The following is a 22,709-nucleotide window of genomic DNA, read 5'->3' as shown; positions in this document are numbered from 1 at the left end:
GCTGAACAGCTTCCTTCTGTGCTGTAAAACTCTGTGAAATGAATAAGAAGTGAATTAATTTTCGATGTGATGGTTAAGCCAGGAATGTCAATCTGAGGAACTTCCTGCTTTTATTTGAAAAGGCTTAAGGGGCATATTATGTCCACAAACATTGCCTGAGTTTAACATCCTGTCATTAAGGTATTCCTCTAATGTTGTAAAAGCTCATCAGTGCTCCACTGAAATGTCAGTTTTGAATTAAAAATTCATGCCCTGGAATGGAAGTTAAACACAGAATCTTGCATTGGCAGGCAATAAACCAGCAAGTTTGCTGCCACCATCCTCTTTAAGAGTAGGAAACGACAGGGCTTCCTTGCTCTAGTGTGGTTCAGTAAAAAAAAACTTCCTGGTCTAAACTAAAAGTGTCTCTTGTTGTTAATAGAGACAGTAGGAACTGCCAATGCTGGAGAATCTGAAATAACAAGGTGTAGAGCTGGATGAATACAGCAGGCCAAGCAGCATCAGAGGAGCAGGAAGGCTGACATTTCAGGTCTGAACTCTTCTTCAGAAAAAGGGCCTGGACCCAAAACGTCAGCTTTCCTGCTCCTCTAATACTGCTTGGCCTGTTGTGTTCATCCAGCTCTACACCTTGTTATCTGTTGTTGTTAATACCTGGTTTATTGTCTGTTAGTAACTAGTTGCAGGTTACATTGTTACAGAGACTTTTAAGAGGCCCCAATGTTAGTTCTCATTCCTTACAGATCTCCAGCTCTCCACAAGACGGCATCATGTGTAATATTGCCATTTTTAAAATTATGGTTTGTAGTCTACAAGGATTTATAATATGAAACAAAATCCGCTGATGAACAGGGATTGTGGCAGCATTCTGGGAGTACATGTTTCTTGATAAAGGAAATGTAGTCTCCTTACTCAAGAATCAAACAATCCAGTCACAGTTCACCTAATCAGTTCAGATATCCTTTATTGCATTCCATTGACAGTAACCTCATTTAAAGGTACATTGCTATAGATTTCTGACAATATTTCAATTGTGCAAAGATCACAACTAGAGTTTACACATTCACAGCTGTGATGCTATAATATTTTGACAGCTGTTTAAATATTTACAAAGGAATTATGATACAGTGAAAAATTTAAACTTCAGGTGTGACTGCTCATTTGTAACTAAATTGGTAGGTTGAGAATGAGCTGTCTGTACTTTGCTAATTAATCTAGTCTCTTTGATAGGAATACCCCTACAACCATCTGTGATTGGGCTCATTACCAAATGCATTAATTTTCCACTTTCAAATGGAATGCAGAATATAGGGGAATTGGACAGGATGTTTGCCCCGCTCATAATATTCATTGCAATGTGTTGCACCTTAGAACGGAGGAACTTGCTTTGTCTCAGCAGGCAGTTGTTTATTTAGTGATGGAGGGCTTCCAATTAACCCTTTAACTTTGAGAGATTGTCTACCATCATTACTTGAATGGCCAGTCTGTCGCCAGACACGATTTTGCCAATTCTGAGAAACCATTGCTGGGTGATAGTTTCCCACAAAGTAGTAAAGTACAGAAGATGCCTTTAAACCCATCAAGTCTCCATTGACAAAATAGCTACTCTACATCTGCATTAGGCCCTCTTCTCAGCACTTGGCAGATAGCCTTGAATGTTATGACGTTTCAAGAGCTCATCCAAGCACTTTTTCAAGGTTTCCCACCTCAACAATTCTCCCGGGAAGTGCATTCCAGGCCCCCACCACCGTCTGTGTGAAAATGTTTTCCTTAAATCCCCTCTAAGCCTTCTGCTCTTCTCCTTAAAATTATGCACCCTGAACCCCCACTTGAGAGAGACAAAATCCCAAAACCTACCCTAGGTTACTATTAAGGGGAGGCAATGGCCTAGTGGTATCATGACTGGACTGTTAATCCAGAGATCCAGATAATGTTCTAGTACCAGGGTTCAAATCCTGCCATGGCACATGGTGGAATTTGAGAATCTAATGATAACCACGAGTCCATTGCCAATTGTCAAGGAAAATCCGATCTGGATTCACTATGTCGTTTAGGGAAGGAAACTGCTGGACTGGACTGCATGTGACTCCAGATCCACAGTAATGTGGTTGACTCTGAACTGCCTGCTGGGTAATTGGAGATGGGCAACAAATGTTGCCTGGCCAGCAATGCCCTCATCCCATTACAAAGTATTTGCAAATATGAGGTATGAAATTTTGTTTCACACGAGCACTTAGGGTCTGGAATACAATCCCTGGAAATGTGGTGGAGGCAGGTTCCATTCCAGCAGCCTGGAGAGCACTAGATGGTTATATGATCAGTGATAACATGCAGGGTTATGGGGAAAAGGTAGGACAATGGCACTGAGTGATGATGCTCATTTGGAGAGCCCGTACAGACACAATAGATTGAATGCTTCCTTCTGCATCCTAACAATTGTGTTATCTTGTGGATGTGATTACTGGTTAGTTATAAAACAATCATGTGGTTTCACAGAGTCATTATGGATTTATGAAGGTTGACTCTTTGAGGTTTTTGAGGATGTCTGTAGCAGAGTTGATAAGGAGGAACCAGTGAATGTAATTTATTTGGTTATCAGAAACTTTTGACAAAAGTGCCACACAGCAGGTTAGTAAAGAAAATTAAAGTGATGGCATGGTGTTGGTGGTGATGGGGGGTGGCAGTAACATAGTATCATGGATTGAGGATTGAATTACAGGTAATGAACAGTGTAGAAATGAATGGATCTTTCTCAGGTTGGTAGACAGTAGCCAGCCACAAAGACCAGTGCTTGATTCCCAGTTGCTCATAATCTATCTTAAGTGTTTGGATATGAGGCTCAAATGTAGTATCTCCCCATATGTGGCTCAGTTTAAATTTTTGTCTGAAAGTGGTCCTGTGAAGCACCTCAGAATGTTTTATTATGTAAAAGGTACAATATTAATAATGATTGTTGTTTTTAAGAGGAAGTTCTTTCAGCAGCTGCTATGTTTGCCACGATTCCTTTTCAGCACTTTTCAGAGGAATAAATGAAAATTTCTTAAAGTTGGCCCTTCCCTAAATTGCCATGCCTCTCTTTGGAATACTCAGTCAAATTTTCTTTTAAGATTGCTCAGAGGCAGTTTAGTAACTGCTGACATTGTATATCTCACCCTTTGAACTCTGTACTCCCCTGCAAGTTATTGAGCCAATCGTCGCTGCTTGAGTCTCTGGCACTGTTGGCATTGCAACTTGCTATTTTTCCAAATTTTTTTGATGCAGTTCCAAAGCACAATAATATACTATTACACCATTCTTCAGTTAGAGGTTCATCACCACAAAACAAACATAAATTTGTACATGAGACACAGGTTTTTCTGGGGTAGCTCACAGAAGTTATTGGGTTACACCCTTTGCTATTGACTGGGGTAAGAAATTCCCAAATCCACATTATAGATGCATTTGACATCAGGGATGTCTGGGTTAATCAGCTGGTAAACAGTCAGAATTTGCTATGCACTTGAGCAGCAACATTTTTACATTAAGTATGTAGCTTTTTGATATTCTAACTTTTCTTGGAGGACTAACTTTTTTAAACTATTGAAAACATTGTGGATAGGAATCTCAAAATTGTTTTGGTACAGGAGGCCATTCAGGCCATCATGTCCGCACCAGATCCCTGAGCATTTTGAATTACTGCCAATGTTGCACCTTATCCCGTAACTCTGTACATTATTTCTAACTAAGTGCTGATCCAATACCTTCTTGAATCCTTTGCTTGAACCTGCCTCCACCACAATTCCAGGTAGTCCATTCTAGAACCTGACAACTCTCTGTACGAGAATGAATCTCTCGCATTGCACTTTCTTCATTTGTAAAACTATGCCTGCTGATTCATGATTGTTTGACAAGCAGAAACAGTTTCTCCCTTTCTACTCTGTCTTAGCCCATCATGATTATGAAAATTTCTAACAAATTTCTCCTCAGCCATTTCCTCTACAAGGAAAACAAATCCAAATCCTCCAATCTTTACTCATGGATGAAATGCCTCTACGCTTGAACCACTCTTTTCTGTACTCTCTCCAATCCATTCACATACCTGCTGAAGTGTATTGCCCAGAACTGCACACAACACCATGGCTGAGATTTAACTAGTGCCTTACAGAAGTTAATCTAATGTCCCTATCAGCTTAGTTGACTGGGCAGCTCGTTTGCTGACACAAAATGATGTTAACAGGGTAAGTTCAATTCATTACCAGCTGAGGTTACCATGAAGGGCTCTCTATCTCAGCCTCTCTCTGCACCTGAAGGTTTGTGACCCTCAGGTTCAACTCACTGCCAGTTGTTATGTGTTTAGTAGGATGATGGCAATTTCACCTTGCTTTTGTACTGAATATGAAATCTCGTGTGTCACTGAAGTGTTTTCCCTTGTACTAACCATGACAAATGCAGGAGTGTACTTCAGCCAACTGGATAAACAATTTTCTCCTATAGTATAAATCCAAACTTAAAATGGGTTATTTTGAAATAAAAACTGACCTCTAGTTCTAGAGATAGCAAGAACTGAAGATGCTGGAATTAGAGACAACGTAGTGTGGAGTTGGAGGAACACAGCAGGCCAGGCAGCACTGGAGGAGCAGGAAAGTTAACATTTCGGATCAGGTCCCTTCATCAGAAATGGGGAGGTGGAAAGGAGTTCCAAGCTCCACACTGTATGACCTCTAGTTCTAGATTCTCCACAAGAGGCAACACCCTCACTACATACAAGAGTATGTAGTGTCAAGAGTCCTCAGGATCTTAAATGAATAACCTCTAGTTCTAGTCTTCCCCTCAAGTGTAACTACCTTGTTTATGTCTACTCTATCAAACCCTTTCATTATCATAAAGATGTGTATTTGGTCACTCTTCAATCTTCTCTCATCCACAGAAGGAGCCCCTTTTATTCAACTTTTCAAAAACAGAAATGATAGGCAAGGGTGTCGAGGGATATGGAAAAAATCAAACAAACAGGATTAAGGCATGGAGGTTCAAATTCTAACAATCTAATAGAAGTTCAGAATAGGCTTGAATGGTTTTCAATCACCTCTTTCTCTTCTGATGTTTTTATGGAAGGAAAGCCTAGCTGAGAAATATTAGGAGAATTAAGGCACCAGTGAAAAATTAAAACCAACTGAAAATTGTGAACTCTAAGCCTTGAATTGAAAAGCAGAAGTTTACTACATTTTCCCATACTTCGCAAAACCACATTGAGGCTACGTAAGTTCTCCTATATATGTAAACCAGAGAAGCGAGCATGGTGTTATGTTTTCATCATTTATGTCTCTATGATGTTGATTCCACTGAAAAAAATAAATACTCTGATGGAAAAGCAATGCATCAGCATTTCAGCAGTAGAAATCAATCACATTAATATGAAATGACTGAGTGACGGTCTAGACATGTCTCAGTCCAGGCATGAAAAAGGTGTGTGGCTGCCACACCTTCCAACTAGTACCAACTAGACCTGAAAATGCGTTGTCTGATTTGTCAGTGTTGTATTAGTGATTGTAGCTGTTGTAAATCCTGAGTCAGAGAGAGGCAGGGTTTAAAGGTGGAGTATCAGACAACTTTGTAAGTCTGATTCAACCTGAGCACTGGCAGTGTCTATAAAAGAGGCATTCAGTGGTGAAATCCACACCTACAGCTACTGACCCGTGTGACCTGGAGACTAATGATGCCCACCATTAAGGTTCAAATGAAGAGACTCCATGGCCTGGCTGTCTTGTTATCGATTATTGGATTATGTTCAGCGGGGATGAGACCAATGGAAAAACCAAAGAATATACCATCGACTTCACAAAAAGTTTCCTTGAATAGCAACAGTAAGAGAATCAACTGCAGGCAGGTAATATTCTGTAATAAGATACCGTGAAACAACTCAATTAAACTCACAACTTCTTACCTTCTTGTTTACAATTGTAATAAACCTTCAGTTTCACTTACAGAACATGAAAAATTGCTGTCAAATTTTTTGACATAATGGGTTTTTTTTAGATGTTTGTCGAATATGGGCAAATATTCATTTTAGTTATTGTGTACTGCATTTTTCTATAAAGCTATGAATGTGAAGTTTGCTGGTACTTTTCTAAGTATGATTGTGGCTCTCTTGATGTCTGGAATGAACAAGATCACACAAAATTTAATAGGTGTGAGTTATTAACAGAGGTTTTTTAATTCTCAACTGTGGAAAATTATGTTTACATAGCAACTTGTTGGGGTCCGGCAGACACTGCCTGAAAGAGAGCTGGAAGCAGATTCAGTGTGAACTTTCAAAAGGGATTTGGATAAAAAGCTGGAAGAGAAATAATTTGCAGCACTGTGGGGAACAGAAAAGGGGCAGAGGGATTAATTGGATAGCTGTTTCACAGGCACAATGGACCGACTGGCTGTCTAATGTGTTATCTGATTCTCTGATTTAGGAATACAACACAGAAAAGCAAACGTCAGTGTTTGATCTGCATATGAGTGCATAGTTTTAATCATGTTTACTCATGTAGTTCCATATCCATTAAACTACTTCCCTTTATCCTCTTCTGAAATCTAACCTTGAATATTGGTTTAGTTTCTGCCTCAGCCATTAACCTTGGAAGTGAATTCCACTGCCTCATGATTCTCTGTCAATAAAGTCTTCCTGTTCTCTGTTCTAAATCACATTTTAAAACAGTGAAAAGAAAGAACACTTACTTACATGGAATCTTTCAGAATCCAGGATCTCCCAAAACTCTTCACTACCAAATAAATGTTCTCTGAGTTTCTCCAGCAATATCTGTTTTTGTTTATTTCAGATCTCCAGCATCCACAGTTATTTGTTTTACTTTCTATAGAGAAGTCACTGCTGTAATAGAAGGAAAATGGGCTGCCATCTTGCACACAGCAAGATCCCAGAAACAATCATGGAGTTAAGTGACCAGATAATCTTGTTTTGGTGATGATTATGGGATAAATATTGACTAGGACACTGAAGAAAATACCCCTGTTCTTCATCAGAATTGTAGCAATGGGATATTTATATCTACCTGACAGGATAGACCTCTATTTCATATCTGAAAAACAACACCTCTAGTAGAGAAGCATTGAGACCATAAGGTAGAGGAGCAGAATTAGGACTTTCATTCTATAAAGTCTGCACTACCATTCGATCATGGCTGATATGTTTCTCAATCCCATTCTTCCACCTTCTCCCCATAACCCTTGATCCATTTACTAATCAAAAACCTACTTTAAATACACTCAATGACTTGAACTTCACAACCTTCTGTGGCAATGAGTTCCAAAGATTCACCACCCTCTAGCTAAAATTTCTCCTCATTTCAGTTCTAAAAGGTCTTCCTTTCACTATGAGACGATGCCACAAGGTCCTGGTCTCTCCTACTAGTTGAAAAATCTTCTCCATGTCCACTCTGGCCAGCATGCTGTCAGTATCTACTGGAGTGTTTATCTAAATAATACGGTCTAGACTCTGGAGTGGAGCTTAAACCTATGACTTTCTGACTCAAAGATGAGAATGCTACTCACTGAGCCAGAGCTAACCTATGGCCTTGCATTCCAGACCCCTCAATTACATGAAATGCGTTGTTTCTACCTGGCCTGTCCTATCCTTCCATAATTTTAAATATATCTGTCATATCAGCTGGTAAGGTACCAATTTTTCATATTTTTCTTTATATTTATATTTTCTTACAACAGGCAATAACTCAATGACTCAACATTATATTTCCTCGAGTCTCAATGTTCTTCCTGAATGTGGAGCTCAATATTATTTCAGTTGACCTCTTTTGATTGTCTTGTATCTAATTGATCTTACTTTCACTTCTCTCCCTTGAGTTTTTGGAATATACAATTATTTCTAGTATAGTAATTAGAGAATAGAAACAGGCCAGAAACAAAGTTGCTGGAAAAGCTGAGCATGCCTGGCAGCATCTGTGAAGGAAATATGGAGTTAACGTTTCAGGTCTGATGAGGAAGGGTCACTGGAACTGAAACGTTAAATCTGTTTTCTCCTCCACAGATGCTGCCAGACCTGCTGAGCTTTTCCAGCAACTTTGTTTTTGTTCCTGATTTACGGCATCCGCAGTTCTTTTGGTTTTTAATAGAAACAGGCCATTTGGTCCAACTTTTTATTCATTTGTGGGATTTGGGTTTCATTGGCTATGCCAGCAGTCATTGCTCATCCTAGTTATCTCGGAGAGCCACCACAGTCCTTATGGTGGAGGGACATCCACAGTGCTGTTAGGAAGGGAGTTCCAGATTTTTCGACCAGAAAGAGAGCGAATCAGCAGTGACATATTTTCAAGTCAGGATGCTGCGTGGCTTGGAAGGGAATTTGTGGACTACCCTGACTTGAAACTATATTGCTGATGCTTATTGTCTGTATGAGACTCCTCCAATGCTAGTTTGTCTCACCCTACTAGCATATCCTTCTATTCTTTTCTCCCTTGTGCACCAACCCAGCTTCCCTTTAAATACATCCATGCCACTTACTTCAACCCCTCCATGTGCCGGTGTCTTCTATAATGTTACCATTCCCCAGGTAAAGAAGTTTTTTTGCTTGAATTTCCTATTGAGTATTTAGTAAGTATTATATATTTACCACCTCCAATTTTGCTCTTCCTTACAAATGCAAACTTGTCTACAGCTCTCCTTTTCAAGTACTTGATTTGATTAACCTTCAGCCTCTTCTTTTGCAGAGAAAACAGCTAGAGTCTGTCAATCTTTGCAATCATTCTAGTCTCTCAGTTTCAGTAAATTTGTGAATCACTGTCATAATATGGAAACCAGAACTTTGCATAGCAATCTAAGCATGGTCTAACCTCAGTTCTATAAAAGATTTGTAAAATAACATCTTTTGCTTCATTTCCATCCTTCTAGAAGCGTATCCTCTATGCTTTATTTTGATCTCCTTATTAACCTGCATCACTACTTAGGGTGATTTGGGTCACTGAGTCTCTACATCCCTCTGCCTTCGAACGCAGAGTAAATGTTGGCTTACACTTCTCTCAATGTTTATCTTAAATAGAAATGTGCCATTGGATACTACAGAGACTGGAATGGTTTCTTCTCGGGGCGCTGTGTACCTTGTCGCTGTCATGGACATTCAAAACAATGTGCAGACCGATCTGGAAGATGCATTGTAAGTATCCAGATATAGAATTTTTATGTACTGTGCAAAATACTACAAAGTATTCACAACACACAAATGTGACATTCGACCCAACAACTCTATTTCTTCAGTGATAATGGGAACTGCGGATGCTGGAGAATTCCAAGATAATAAAATGTGAGGCTGGATGAACACAGCAGGCCAAGCAGCATCTTAGGAGCACAAAAGCTGACGTTTCGGGCCTAGATCTCTGATGAAGGGTCTAGGCCCGAAACGTCAGCTTTTGTGCTCCTGAGATGCTGCTGGGCCTGCTGTGTTCATCCAGCCTCACATTTTATTATCTTGGAACCCTATTTCTTCGCTGCTCATCATTTTTAATCCATCCCAATCACCATGTCTTCTATTCCTTTCTCCCGCCTGTATCCTGTATTCATCATCTCCCAAGATATGTAATTATGCTGTTTATCACAAACATACCTTATGATGAAGAGTTCCACATTCTCACTCTCTGAGTAAACAAATTTCTCTTGATTCCCAGTTGAATTTCTTAGTGAATTATCTTACACTGATGGTCAGTAGTGCTGGCCTCACTCGCTAGTGGAAATGATAACAATATGTGATTTGGAGCAGGAGTAGGTCATTTGGTCCCAAGACTGCTCCATCATTCAATTAGAGCATGGCTGATCTGATTATGGCTTGACTATGGCTCACCATTCGTGGCACTGACTTGCAGTTCCAGAGGTTGTTGCCTCATATGGACCTTGGACATTTACACGGCCAGAAAGAAAATTTATGGGGAATGTTGGTGCTAGATATGACTCCAACCAGATTAGGTTTTTCCCCTATTCCCCACTGATTTCAGTTTTGCTAGGGCTTCTTAATGCCCGCTCAATCAAATGTTGCCATGATATCAAAAGCAGTCACTCTCACCTGCCTTTTCTGATGAAGGGTCTAGGCCCAAAATATTAGCTTCTGCGCTGCTTGGCCTGCTGTGTTCATCCAGCTCCACACTTTCATATGTCGCACTCTCACCTGCCGTCTGAAATTCAACTCTTTTATCCATGTTTGAATCAAAGGCAGAAGTCACACGACACCAGGTTATAGCCCAATGGGTTTATTTGAAAACACAAGCTTTTGGAGTGCTGCTCCATTGTCTGTCCCACACCGGCACTTCCACATCGTGTTTGAATCAAGGCTGTGATGAGATCAGGAGACAAGTGCCTTGGCTAAACCAAAAATGAGTGTTATTGAGCAAGATATTTCTTTGGAAATGCCATTTGATCACACCACCATGCACAGTTTCATTGCTTTTCTGATGATCGTGAATAGATTGATAGGATGAGTTGAATTTTCTCTGCATTTTATTGCACAGCACATAACTGGGCAATTTTCCATATTGAGAGTTTGATTTTTGGTGTTGTAACTGCATTGGAACATAATGGTTCTGGAGCACAAATCTTTGTATGCCAGGCTGTTGCTTGGCTGGTCTGTGGGATGACTCTCCAAACTTTGGCACTACCCCAGTTGTTCATAAGGAGGACTTTGCAGGATTGACTGGGATGTGTTTGTTATCATAGCTTCTTATCCCTTGATGGATGCTAGTTGGTCCAAATCGGTTTTGTTTATTTGCCTAGGCTTTATAGCAGGTTGATAGCATCACAAACCAGCCAATTCAGCTAAACCAATGACAGGTTATTAGTCCAGTGATATTGTCAACATGTCTCCAACTTCCCCACCACTATACATTAAACTCCATACACCAACTGATTAGTTTTGCAGATTTCTTGTGTCTTCCTCACAAGATACTTTCCTACGTATTTTTGTGTGAACTACAATTATTTTTTGTTTACTCATTTTGTGTGATGTGGACATATCTGGCTGGGCCAGCATTTATTGTCCATCCCTAGTTGCCCCTTGAGAAGGTGGTGATGAGTAGCTTTCTTAAACTGCTGCAGTCCTCGTGCTGTGGGTTGACCCATAATGCCATTAGGGAGGAAATCCAGGATTTTGACCCAGCAAGTCTGAAGGAATGGCGATACACTTCCAAGTCAGGATGGTGAATGGTTTAGAAGGGAACTCGTAGGTGGTGGTATTCCTATGTATCAGCTGCCCTTGTCCTTGTAGATGGAAATGGTCATGGATCTGGAAGGTGCTGTCGAAGGAGCTTTGGTGAATTTCTGCCGTGCATCATGTAAATGGTACACACTGCTGCTACTGTGTGTTAGTGGTGGAGGGAGTGGATATAGTACCAATCAAGTGGGCTGCTTTGTCCTGGATTCATAGAATTCCTACAGTGTGGGAGTTGACCATTTGCTCCATCAAGTCCACACTGACCCTCTGAAGAACATTCCATCTCATCCCTGTAACCCTGCATTCCCATAGCTAACCTGCACCTCCCTGAACACTGTGGGCAATTTAGCATAGCCAGTCCATCTAACCTGCGTATCTTTAGACTGTGGGAGGAAACTGGAACACCTGGAGGAAACCCACACAGACATAGGGAGAATATGCAAACTCCACACAGACTGTCACCCAAGGCTAGAGTCAAGGCAGGGTTTGTGATGCTGTGAGGCAGCAGTGCTATCCGCTGAGCCACCTGCCATCCTTTAGACCCTTACATCAACTCATTAATGGACATTACAAATAGTTGAGGCGTCAGTGCTAAACCCTGTCATTTCACTAGTTAAAGTTTGTCAACTTGTAAATGACCCATTTATCCTGGCTTTTTGTTCTTCTACATACAACTGTTTCATAATTTTAAGAATCTCTCTCTGCTGTATAAATCATTTTTAATATCACTTTCGATGCTAGTTGGGTAAAAGTGGAAATTGTATGAATTTTGCAATAGAAATTTGATCTAAATCTGACTGTTTTCACAGAACAAAACCTGACATGATTGCATTTAACCATAAAATATTTGAACCAAAATACACATTCAATCCTATTCATCAGGATCTTTTGTTCAACGATGAACTGTCATGAATGATCCTTATCATTAATAACTACCGAGACCAACTGTCAAGCTCCAAGATTAGGACTGGAGCTGGTTTTAAAGGAACAATTCCAGAACATGTGTTTCTGACAGGAAGTCACAGAGACTGTGTGGGTCCCAATAACAGCACATCAATGTTCTAACTCGATCTTTTACACCTCATTGCAGCAAGTTATTTTCTACCATATTTCCTGAGAATACAGGCTGGATCGCAGGATACAGACCGTTTCGGACTAAGATGTGTAAAAATTTCTTCATTTAAAGGGGATTGAATCTGTGGAATTCTCTACCATTGGATCATGTTGCACAGAAACAGGCCGTTCGGTCTAACTCATCCCTGCTGTCCAAACTTCCTAATTAGCAGGAATCGCATTTACCTGCGTTTAGGCCATAGCACTCTAAACCTTTCCTGTCCATGTACCTGTCCAAACATCTTTGAAATGTTGTAATTGCACTTGCCCCTGCCACTTCCTCTGGCAGCTCATTCTATACACTCTGCGTGAAAAATTGTCCCTCAGCTCCCTTTTAAATCTTTCCCCTCTCATCTTAAACCAATGCCCCCTAATTTTAGATTCTACTACCCTAGGAAAAAGACTTTGGGTATTCACCATACCCAGCCTATCCAGCCTCTTCCACTTACTCAAACCCTCCAGTCTCATCAACATCTTTGTAAGTCATTTTTGCACCCTTTCCAGTTTAACAATATCCTACTTGTAGCAGGATGACCATAATTGTACATAGTACCCCAAGTGTGGCCTTACCAATGTCTTATGTATCTGTAACACGATGACCCAACTCTTGTACTCAGTGCTCTGGCCAATGAAGGCAAGCAAGACAAGGGTCTTCTTCACCACTCTGCCTCCCTGTGATGCCACTTTCAAGGAACTATGTACCTGCACCCCTGGGTCTCTCTGTTCGCCAGTACTCCTCAGGACCATACCAGTAATTATGTAAGCACTCCCTGATTTGTCTTACCAAAATGCAACACATTGCACTTTCTAAATTAAATGCCATCTGCCATTCCTCAGCCCAGTTGATCAAGATCCCATTGTAGTCTTAGGTAATATTCTTCACTGTCCACTATTCTACCAATTTGGTGTCATCTGCAAACTCACTAACTATGCATCCTGTATTCTCATCCAAATCATTTATATAAATGACGAACAACGGTGAAATCAGCATTGATCCTTGTAGCACAGCATTGGTCACAAGCCTCCAGTCTGAGCAACAACCCTCTATCACCACCCTCAGTCTCCTACCGTCAAGCCAATTTTGTTTTCAGTTGAAGGTAACAAAGTGTGGAGCTGGATGAACACAGCAGGCCAAGCAGCATCTCAGGAGCCCAAAAGCTGACATTTCGGGCCTAGACCCACACTTTGTTATCTTGGATTCTCCAGCATCTGCAGTTCCCATTATCTCTTTGTTTCCAGTTGGCTAGCTTTCCTTGGATCCCATGTGATCTAGCCTTACTAACCAGTCTACTATGTGGAACCTTGTCAAAAGCCTTGCTAAGGTTCATGTAGACAATGTCCACCACCTTCATCTATCTTCTTGGTCACTTTTTCAAACATCTCAATCAAATTTGTGAGATGCAATTTCCTATGAACGAAACCATGTTGAGTAATACTAATCAGTACTTGCCATTCCAAATGCATGGAAATCTTGTCTCTCAGCATGCCCTCCAACAACTTAGCTACCACTGATGTCAGGCTTATCAGTCTATCATTCCCTGGCTTTCCTTGCAACTCTTCTTAGTTAATAGCACAACATTAACCACCCTCCAGTCCTCTGGCGCCTCGCCCATGGCTTTCAATGATACAATTATTTCTGCTAAGTACCCTGCAATTTCTTTCCTCGGTTCCCACAATGTCTGAGGATACACTTGATCAGGAACCAGGGATTTATTTACCTTTAGGCATTTTAAAACCTCCAGTACCTCCTGTTTTGATATGTGGACTCTTTTCAAGACATCACTGTTTATTTCCCTGAGTTACCAGCTTCCATGTCTTTCTCAACAGTAAATACTGACATGAAATAATCGTTTAGGATCTCACCTATCTCCTGTGGTTCTACACATAGATGGCCTCATTGGTCTTTTGATTCTCTCCTTAGTTACTCTTTCACTCTTAATGTACTTCAAGAATGTCTTTGAATTCTCCTTAATCTTATCTGTAAAAGCTATCTCCTGTCCACTTTTGGCCATCCATTTTTCCCTCTTAAGAATAATCTTTCACCCCAATATATCCTCAAGGGATTCACTTGAGCCCAGCTGACATATACCTCCTTTTTCTTGACCAGACCGTCAACTCCTTTAGTCATCCAGTGTTCTTTACTCCTGCCAAACTTTCCCTTCACACTAACAGGAACATGCTGTCCCTGAATTCTCGAGGCTTTTGAAAGCCTCCCACTTGCCAGGCTTCCCACTACTTTCAGCATCCTTCAATCAACTTTTGTAAGTTCTAGTCTAATACTATCAAAATTGGCCTTGCCCCAATTTAGAACTTTAACTGTGGACCAGGACTATTTGTTTCCATAATTGTGTTAAAACTAATAGAATTATGGTCACTGGTCCCAAAGTGCTTGACCACTAATACGTCAGTCACTTGTCCTGCCTTATTTCCGAAGAGGAGGTCGAGTTTCACCCCCTTCTCTGGTAAGCTCATCTACACATTGATTGAGAAAGGTTTCTTGAACACACTTAACAAATTCCTCCCCACTCAAGCCCTTAACAGTTTGGCAGTCCCAGTCTATGTTTGGAAAGTTAAAATCCCCTACAATTACAATCCGATTATTCTTACAGTTATCTGCTACCTCTCAACATATCTGCTCCTCAATTTTCTGCTGACAGCACCTAGAGTACAATCCCATCAAAGTGATCACCCCCTTCTTATTTCTCAGTTCTACCTTCACAGGACGATCCTCAGGAATATCATCTCTCAGTGCTGCTGTGGTATTTTCCCTAATCAAAATTGCCATTCCCCCCTGTCTTTCCTCCCCTTTTATCTTTCCTGTAGCATCGATACCCCAGAACATTGAGATGACAGTCCTGTCCCTCCCTCAGACAAGTTTCCATATTAGTGATGATATCCCAGCCCCACATTCCCATTCATCTGTCCTATTCCTCGTCTCACTAGCGTGTGGCACTGGTAGTAATCCAGAGATTGAATTGTGGACTGAGTTTACCTGAATAGACTACTGTTGTTTCTAGTTTTTATCCATCTGTGTTTCTAAGCACTGCTCTTAAATTAAAAACAAAACAATAATTCTTGTTTGAGCCCATGGGTTCAAACCTTTGGCTGCTCAGTGAAACTGGGAGACACTCTCATGTCAAATGGTGAGGCTGCAGGTGAACCGAGTAGTAAGCTATAGCAATGAAAGATGGGAGAATAAAGGGAAAAAAAAAGGTGTGGTCCTCAGGCAAATGAGGGTCAGGAGATCAGAATCCATGGAGCAAGAAGAAGAGTTTTTATTAATCAGAAGTACACCACCCACCATGTTGAACCAGGATAAATAATGAGTCTTCTATCTAGACTCTGATAGCTGTTTGATGTCCCTCTACTATGGGAAGGATTGGGGCAATTTGTATAAGTCAGCAGCCAGAACAGGCACAAAGGCCTGGTCGTCTCCTTCTCTCATGTATTATTCTTCAGAACACATCAAATTGAAATGCTAAATAAAAGAAAGTATTTAATCTTAAGTGATTGTGATTTGTTTTACAGATTCTTTATAGTTTATGCAGTCTCTCCAATGCACTTAGTCTTAACTAGTTTGCCGTAATGAGGCAGTACAATAGTGAAGTAAACCTGTCTGGAACAGTAACTCAGTGTAATTCACTGGTGGATTAAGATTTATTAGCCAAGATTGTGTTAGGAATGGCTGAGGTTAAGGCAAGATATGCACAGAAAGTACAGACACCATAAGAGCCTTTGCAATGCCCTGAAGCCTATTAACTGATTACGTGCCACTTAATACATTCAGTTAAATGTTAGGAGATTTCGCCAGAATATTACCCAGTGTGTGAAGAGCATGTTCAAGTAGGACTTCAGTACAAATAATAATTAATATCAGAAAGAGCTTGTTGCTGACCTACAGCTTTTTCTCTGAGCAGTGTGATGTCTCAAGGCCAGTTAACTGATCTGCACATCTTGCCACTTTAATCATTAGTTACATTTGTTTAAAAGTTAATTGTGACAACCTTCAAGAACAAAGTAAATGGTTGCCATCAATTAAGGTATCATTTTTTAAAAATGTAATTAGTGTATCATTAGGGCAAAGTTATAAAACATGATTTTAATTTTTAATCCAGCTGTTTCTGCTGCACTTCAGCCTATCAATTAAAGCATGTGTATTCTGCCTGAGGATAGGGATTAGGCCACAGATGGGTGGGGACATGTACTATCTGAAATCTTCCAAGGTGGCCTATTGGTGGTGTAGCTGGAGTACTCAGATCTTATTCCAATCATATGTTTTATTTGGAATTCTGTTTGTAGAATTGAAATTGAAACAAAGACATTTTTTAGTGTTTTATATGCTGTTCTATTTCACAAATTGGAATCTCAATTGCGAATGTGGAAACTTAGAGTGCAGAAGAAGGCCAAGGCACCAGCATAGGCTCTTTGAGTTATCCAATTAGTCAAGCTCTGCGTACCAGTTGAGGAGTAGGTTGTAGTTTATTAAGATTTGGCATAACCTTTTTTTACTCTATGCCTTTACACCAAAATCATGAGGTAGTTGGACAGAGCACAGAGTGAGAAACTGTACCTGAGAACCGAAGGACATCTATTCGGGTTACTGGCAAAAGACCCAGAGGAGGATAACCAATATTCTGCAATGAGTGCAGTGCACGTCTGGAGGGTGCAGGGGAGGCAGAACTTCCAAAAGAGATCTGGGTAAATATCTAAAGAGAAAAAATTGTAGGGCTACTGGGAAGAAGCAGGGGAGTGGGATTAGCTAAGTTTTCTTTAATAATTCATTCACAAGATGTGGATGTTTCTGGTTCGGCAGCCAATATTTATTCCCCAATCCTAGTTGCCCTCTGAGCCGATGGTGGTGAGCTGACTTCTTGAATTCCCACTGTCCATGAAACGAACCAACATGAACACAATGGCTGAATGGCCTACTTCTGTGCTGTAACCATCAATGAATCAATTGATAAAGTCACTAATTCCATCTTCTTTTAATAGCCATATCTCCTTGTTCTGTCATCTTCAATGCTTCATGGATACACACCTCCAGGTTGCTCTGGTCCTGCACACACTTTTGAAATGTGGCATGTGGATTATATTATCTCAGCTTGTTCTTCTTCAAAAATGTTCCATTTCATCCATCTGTGCATTTAAGTTGCATGACATGTGTCTGTTCGTTTTTTCAGTTCACCTGCCTTGTCAATATCTGTTAATTTATCCTCACTTCAGTTTTCAATTTGAACAGTAAACTATGCAGTGAGTTGTTTGACAAATATATATAAATTATACACACACAAACATATATATTTATATATAAAATATATATAATAAATAATCCATTGGTCTTTTCTGCACCAGGATTGTAAACATAACACAGAAGGAGATCACTGTGAACGATGCAAATCAGGTTTCTTTGGAAATGCTGCCCAAGGTACCTGCAGTCCCTGCCCTTGTCCATACACACAACCCTCCAACAAGTAAGGTTCACAAGTTTGAAATACTGTGCTTAAACTAATCAGTGAATATTCTGTTATTCACATCTCAGTTTGGTTTAGTAATAGTCTTCCATTGCTTTTGTTTACAGCTTTGCCACACAATGTGGTGAGATTAATGGTGCCTTTCAGTGCATGTGTAAACCAGGCTACACAGGATCAAGATGTGAAAGGTTAGTTCTTTTTAAAATTTATTCATGGAATATAGGCATCACTGGCTGTTTATTCAGCACTGATTAGTTGCTCCTATGTGCTATCAAGAAGGTGATGGTGATCTGTTGCCTTGACCTGCTGCAGTTCTTGCTTTGTAGGCACATCCATAGTGCAATTAGGGAGGCAGTTTTGGGATTTTGACATAACAGTGAAGGAACAGCAATTACAGTTCCCAGTCAGTATGATGGAAACTTTCAGGTGGCAGTGGTGTTCCTATGCATCTATCTAGTGTTAGGCTCATGTGGTAAATGAGACATCATGGAACCAGGCCTGTATGTGATCCTGAGTTCACCACTTAAGGACCTCAGTTGGTGATAAGATGAAGACCTAGTGCATCGGTTGACCAACTCTGGGGGAGGCATGAAAGTGGCTGAATTCAGGTGTACCACCAAAACTCAATGAAATGTGATATGGTTGTACCCTAACCCTAATCCAAACTCTAACCCTTTCCAGTTCCAAGCTCACTGAGCAGAGGATACCACCCAGTGTATGCAGCCTGTAATGGGGCTGTGTTTTTCCAGATGGGTGGTGATCCTGACATCAGCTCACTTCCAAATCAGGAAGCTGGAAGTAGTCTTATCACAGTGTCAGTTGAATTCACGCTGAGGTATTTAAAGAATGTGTTTGAATCCTGGAACCAGGAGTTAGCATGGAGGGAACCTGTACTGTGGGAGTGTTAGGCACTGCTGAGGCAAGTAGGATATGAAGGTGCCTTAAGATGGAGAAGCCTTTGAGAATGCTCTGAAATTCTTCTCCCCTCCACAAGATGGCCAATAGCTGCAACATTGACCTGCTATCCTTCCATGTTCCTAGAGGGTGGGCTTTAAAGGAGGTCCCATGCATTCTTAATTCCTCTTACACACACACACACACACACACACTCTGCACCAGTTCATGTCTCTAACTCTGGGACAAAGAAAACAAAGCCCAGAATGATGTGGCTATGTAACGCTAAACCTGGGCATTTTGAAAAATCAAGAAAATATTTTTCAGAACATCAAAATGAGGGCTAAATACTAAGGGACCTTGGAAATCTAAAATAATACTCGACAGTGAAGGCTGGATCTGCAAAGAGAAAGTCAGAGTGAGCCAAGTTAAACAGGACTTTCCCAGAGAAAACCAACAGGATCACCTGCCAAGATGACAAAGTGTGAAGCTGGATGAACACAGCAGGCCAAGCAGCATCTCAGGAGCACAAAAGCTGACGTTTTGGGCCTAGACCCTTCAACAGAGAGGGGGATGGGAAGAGGGAACTGGAATAAATAGGGAGAGAGGGGGAGGCGGACCGAAGATGGAGGGAAAACAAGACAGGTAGAGAGGAGAGTATAGGTGGGGAGGTAGGGAAGGGATAGGTCAGTCCAGGGAAGACGGACAGGTCATGGAGGTGGGATGAGGTGGTAGGTAGGAAATGGAGATGCGGCTTGAGGTGGGAGGAAGGGATGGGTGAGAGGAAGAACAGGTTAGGGAAATGGAGACAGGCTGGGCTGGTTTTGGGATGCAGTGGGGGGAGGGGATGAGCTGGGCTGGTTGTGTGATGCAGTGGGGGGAGGGGAGATTTTGAAGCTTGTGAAGTCCACATTGATATCATTGGGCTGCAGGGTTCCCAAGCGGAATATGAGTTGCTGTTCCTGCAACGTTCGGGTGGCATCATTGTGGCACTGCAGGAGGCCCACGATGGACATGTTGTCTGAGGAATGGGAGGGGCAGTTGAAATGGTTCGCGACTGGGAGATGCAGTTGTTTGTTGCGAACTGAGGGTCTTGGCCCGAAACGTCAGCTTTTGTGCTCCTGAGATGCTGCGTGGCCTGCTGTGTTCATCCAGCTCCACACTTTGTTATCTTGGATTCTCCAGCATCTACAGTTCCCATTATCACAGGATCACTTCCATACTGGTTTAACACCAAATTGAAATTAATATGATAAAGGGAGTGAATCCAGTCTCATGGACCTTCTGCAGGGAGCGTTAGGCTAAAAGTAATCACAAAATTTCAGGTCAATGACCTCTCATTGACATTCGTGAAAAACCTGAAATGCTAACTCTGCTTATCTCTAAAATAAATGCAAAGTACTGTGGATGGTGGAGATCTGATAAAACACAGCGCCGGAGAAATCCAACACTTCCAGCAGCATCTGTGAACAGAGAAACCAAGGTGAAGTTTGGAGTCCTAACTAGCTAAGAGAAAGAGTTTGGAAGAAAGGTCAAGATAATAAAATGTGAGGCTGGATGAACACAGCAGGCCACGCAGCATCTCAGGAGCACAAAAGCTGACGTTTCGGGCCTAGACCCTTCATCAGAGGAAGAAAGGTCAATACTGGACTTGAAATGTTCACTATTTCTTTCTCCATAGATGCTGCCTGACCTGCTGAGTGCTTTCCTTTTTTACATCTTCTTATTGTAGAAACACATTGTATTCAAGTTGATTTTAATTAAATCCGCAGGTGTGCTGCAGGTTACTTTGGAAACCCTCTGGAAATAGGAAGTGAATGTAGACCTTGTCAGTGTGGACATTCAGGTTCTACAAGTTGTGACCCATTGACCGGCCAATGCAGCAATTGTCAAGGTAACAGAATGAGACTACACAACAGAGAAAATTTCAGTTTAAACTAAGGGCAAACAGTGGTATTGTGATAATGCCACTGTGCTAACAGTTCAGAATCCTAGGCTACAGTGCTGCAGCTGTCGGTTCAAATCCCACAACGTCAAATGGTGAAATCAAATTCAGTAAAACTTATGGTTTCCATGTCAATTGTTACAAAAATCAATCTAGCTCACAAATGCCCTTCAGGGATGGTAGTCTGCCATATGTTCTGGTCCCTGTGTGACTCCAGACCCATCTGATTGTAGCTTTAAATCCTTCCTGCCTACACCTGATAACCTCTCATCCTTGCTTAAATAGAATCTATATACCTCTGCCTTAAAATTATTTTGCTTTGTCAAGAATAATTTTATATTTTCAAGAAGAGAGTGCTAAAGGCTTTCTACTGCCTGTGAGAGAAAAACATCACCTCATCTCCATTTTAAATGGGTCACCCCTGAATTTTAAACACTGACCCCCAGTTCGAATTCTCCCATAAGATGAAATATTTCTGGACATAGAGTCATAGACATGTACAGCATGGAGAAAGACCTTTGGCCAGCCAAATCTGCACTGGTCAAAAACAACCACTTAACTATTCTAATCCAATTAACGTTTGGCCCAAAGCCTTGTATGCCTTGGCATTGCAAAGTTGTTAAATATGAGAAGGGTATCTACCTCCATACCCTTATAGGGAGTGAATTCCAGGCTCCCACCACCCTCTGCGTGAAAAAAATCTTTCCTCACATCACCTCTAAACCTGCTGCCTCTAACTTTAAATCTCTAACCCCTAAATCCTTGCATTCTCCACCAAGGGAAAATGTTTGTTCCTGTCTGGCCTGTCTGTGATCCTCAGGAGTTTATACATTGTAATCATGTCCCCCTCAGTCTCATCTGCTCCAAGGAAAACAATGCCAGTCTGTCCATTCTCTCTTTGTAACTGAAACTCTCCAGCCCAGGCAACGTCCTGGTAAATCTCCTCTGCACCCTCTCCAATGCTCACATTTGTCCTATAATGTGGATTCCACAACCAATTTTTGTACTCTAGCTGGGGCCCAGCCAGTATTTTTATAAAATTCCAGTATAACCTCCCTGCTCTTAGACCCTATACCTATTGGCTAATAAAAGTGAGTATCCCATGTGCCACCTCAACCTCATCTTTCTTGTCGAGACACCTCAGGGTCTTATATATTTCAATTACCCTTCTAAATTTCAATGAATTCAAGACCTAACCTGTTTAATCTTTAAATATATGACAACCATCCCAGGTAAGTCTACTAAACCTTCTCTGATTTACCTCTGATTTGGGTCCCACCTGAGGAAACATAGAAAATAGGACCAGGAGTAAGCCATTCAACCCCTTGAGCCTGCTCCACCATGCAATATAATCATGACTGATCATTGAGCTCAATACCATAATCCCACCCTCCCCCAATTTCCCTTGATCCCTTTAGCCGCAGAGTTATGTCTGCCTCCATCTTGAAAACACATAATGTATTGGCCGTAATCACTTTCTGTGATAGCAAATTCCAGAGTTTCACCACTCTTGGGTGAAGACATTTCTCCTCATCTCAGTCCTAAAAGATTTACCCCTTATTCTTGAATTATGACTCCTGGTTCTGAACTCACCCCACCCACGCCCCCTGTTGAGAACATCCTTCATGTATCTAACCTATCTAGTCCTGTTAGAATTTTGTAGAGTTCTACGAGGATTCCCTGTCATTCTTCTAAACTCCAATGAATGTAATCCTAACCAATCGCTCTTCTCATGGAAGTCCTGCCACCCTAGGAATCAATATGGTAAACTTTTGCTGCACTCCCTCGACAGCAAGAACATCCTTCCTCAGATAAGGAGACCAAACTGCACACAGTTTTCCCTGGCGTTAGCATACCAAGGCCCTGTGTAATACTATACCTAACTTCCCTTGAAGCTATGGTTTGACCACTATTCTCTGTTAAGAGAACAATACTCTTTGCTATCTGCTGTTTGTTCTTTTATTGGGTTTGATTCTAGTTTCTCAGTGTCTATTTCTACTCTAAACAACCAACAAAGGGGAAGAAACCACAAAGATATGCTTGAAATCACTCATTATTTTTACTTTGTCAGTAAGGATGCTGATCAAATTAGTTTTTCGTC

At 41.1% G+C, this 22,709-nt stretch overlaps 1 protein-coding gene and 1 long non-coding RNA gene across 2 annotated transcripts in view; one reads left to right on the top strand and one right to left on the bottom strand.

The window, feature by feature from the left end:
* LOC132209596 (uncharacterized) overlaps window positions 1-22,709 on the bottom strand; it is a 134,112-nt gene that overhangs the window by 13,997 nt on the left and 97,406 nt on the right. The gene's annotated exons all lie outside the window — the stretch shown is intronic.
* Window positions 1-22,709, top strand: part of lama3 (laminin, alpha 3) — a 170,993-nt gene that overhangs the window by 67,129 nt on the left and 81,155 nt on the right. The window contains exons 21-24 of the mRNA XM_048528602.1: window positions 9,032-9,145; window positions 17,651-17,769; window positions 17,877-17,957; window positions 20,436-20,557. Coding sequence (XP_048384559.1) covers window positions 9,032-9,145; window positions 17,651-17,769; window positions 17,877-17,957; window positions 20,436-20,557 — 436 coding nt within the window. The remainder of the gene's footprint in view (window positions 1-9,031; window positions 9,146-17,650; window positions 17,770-17,876; window positions 17,958-20,435; window positions 20,558-22,709) is intronic.

Source organism: Stegostoma tigrinum, chromosome 5 (assembly GCF_030684315.1).
Source record: "Stegostoma tigrinum isolate sSteTig4 chromosome 5, sSteTig4.hap1, whole genome shotgun sequence".
NCBI lineage: Eukaryota > Metazoa > Chordata > Chondrichthyes > Orectolobiformes > Stegostomatidae > Stegostoma > Stegostoma tigrinum.
The sequence above is the reverse complement of the archived record's forward strand: the minus strand, read 5'-3'. Positions and strand labels throughout refer to the sequence as shown.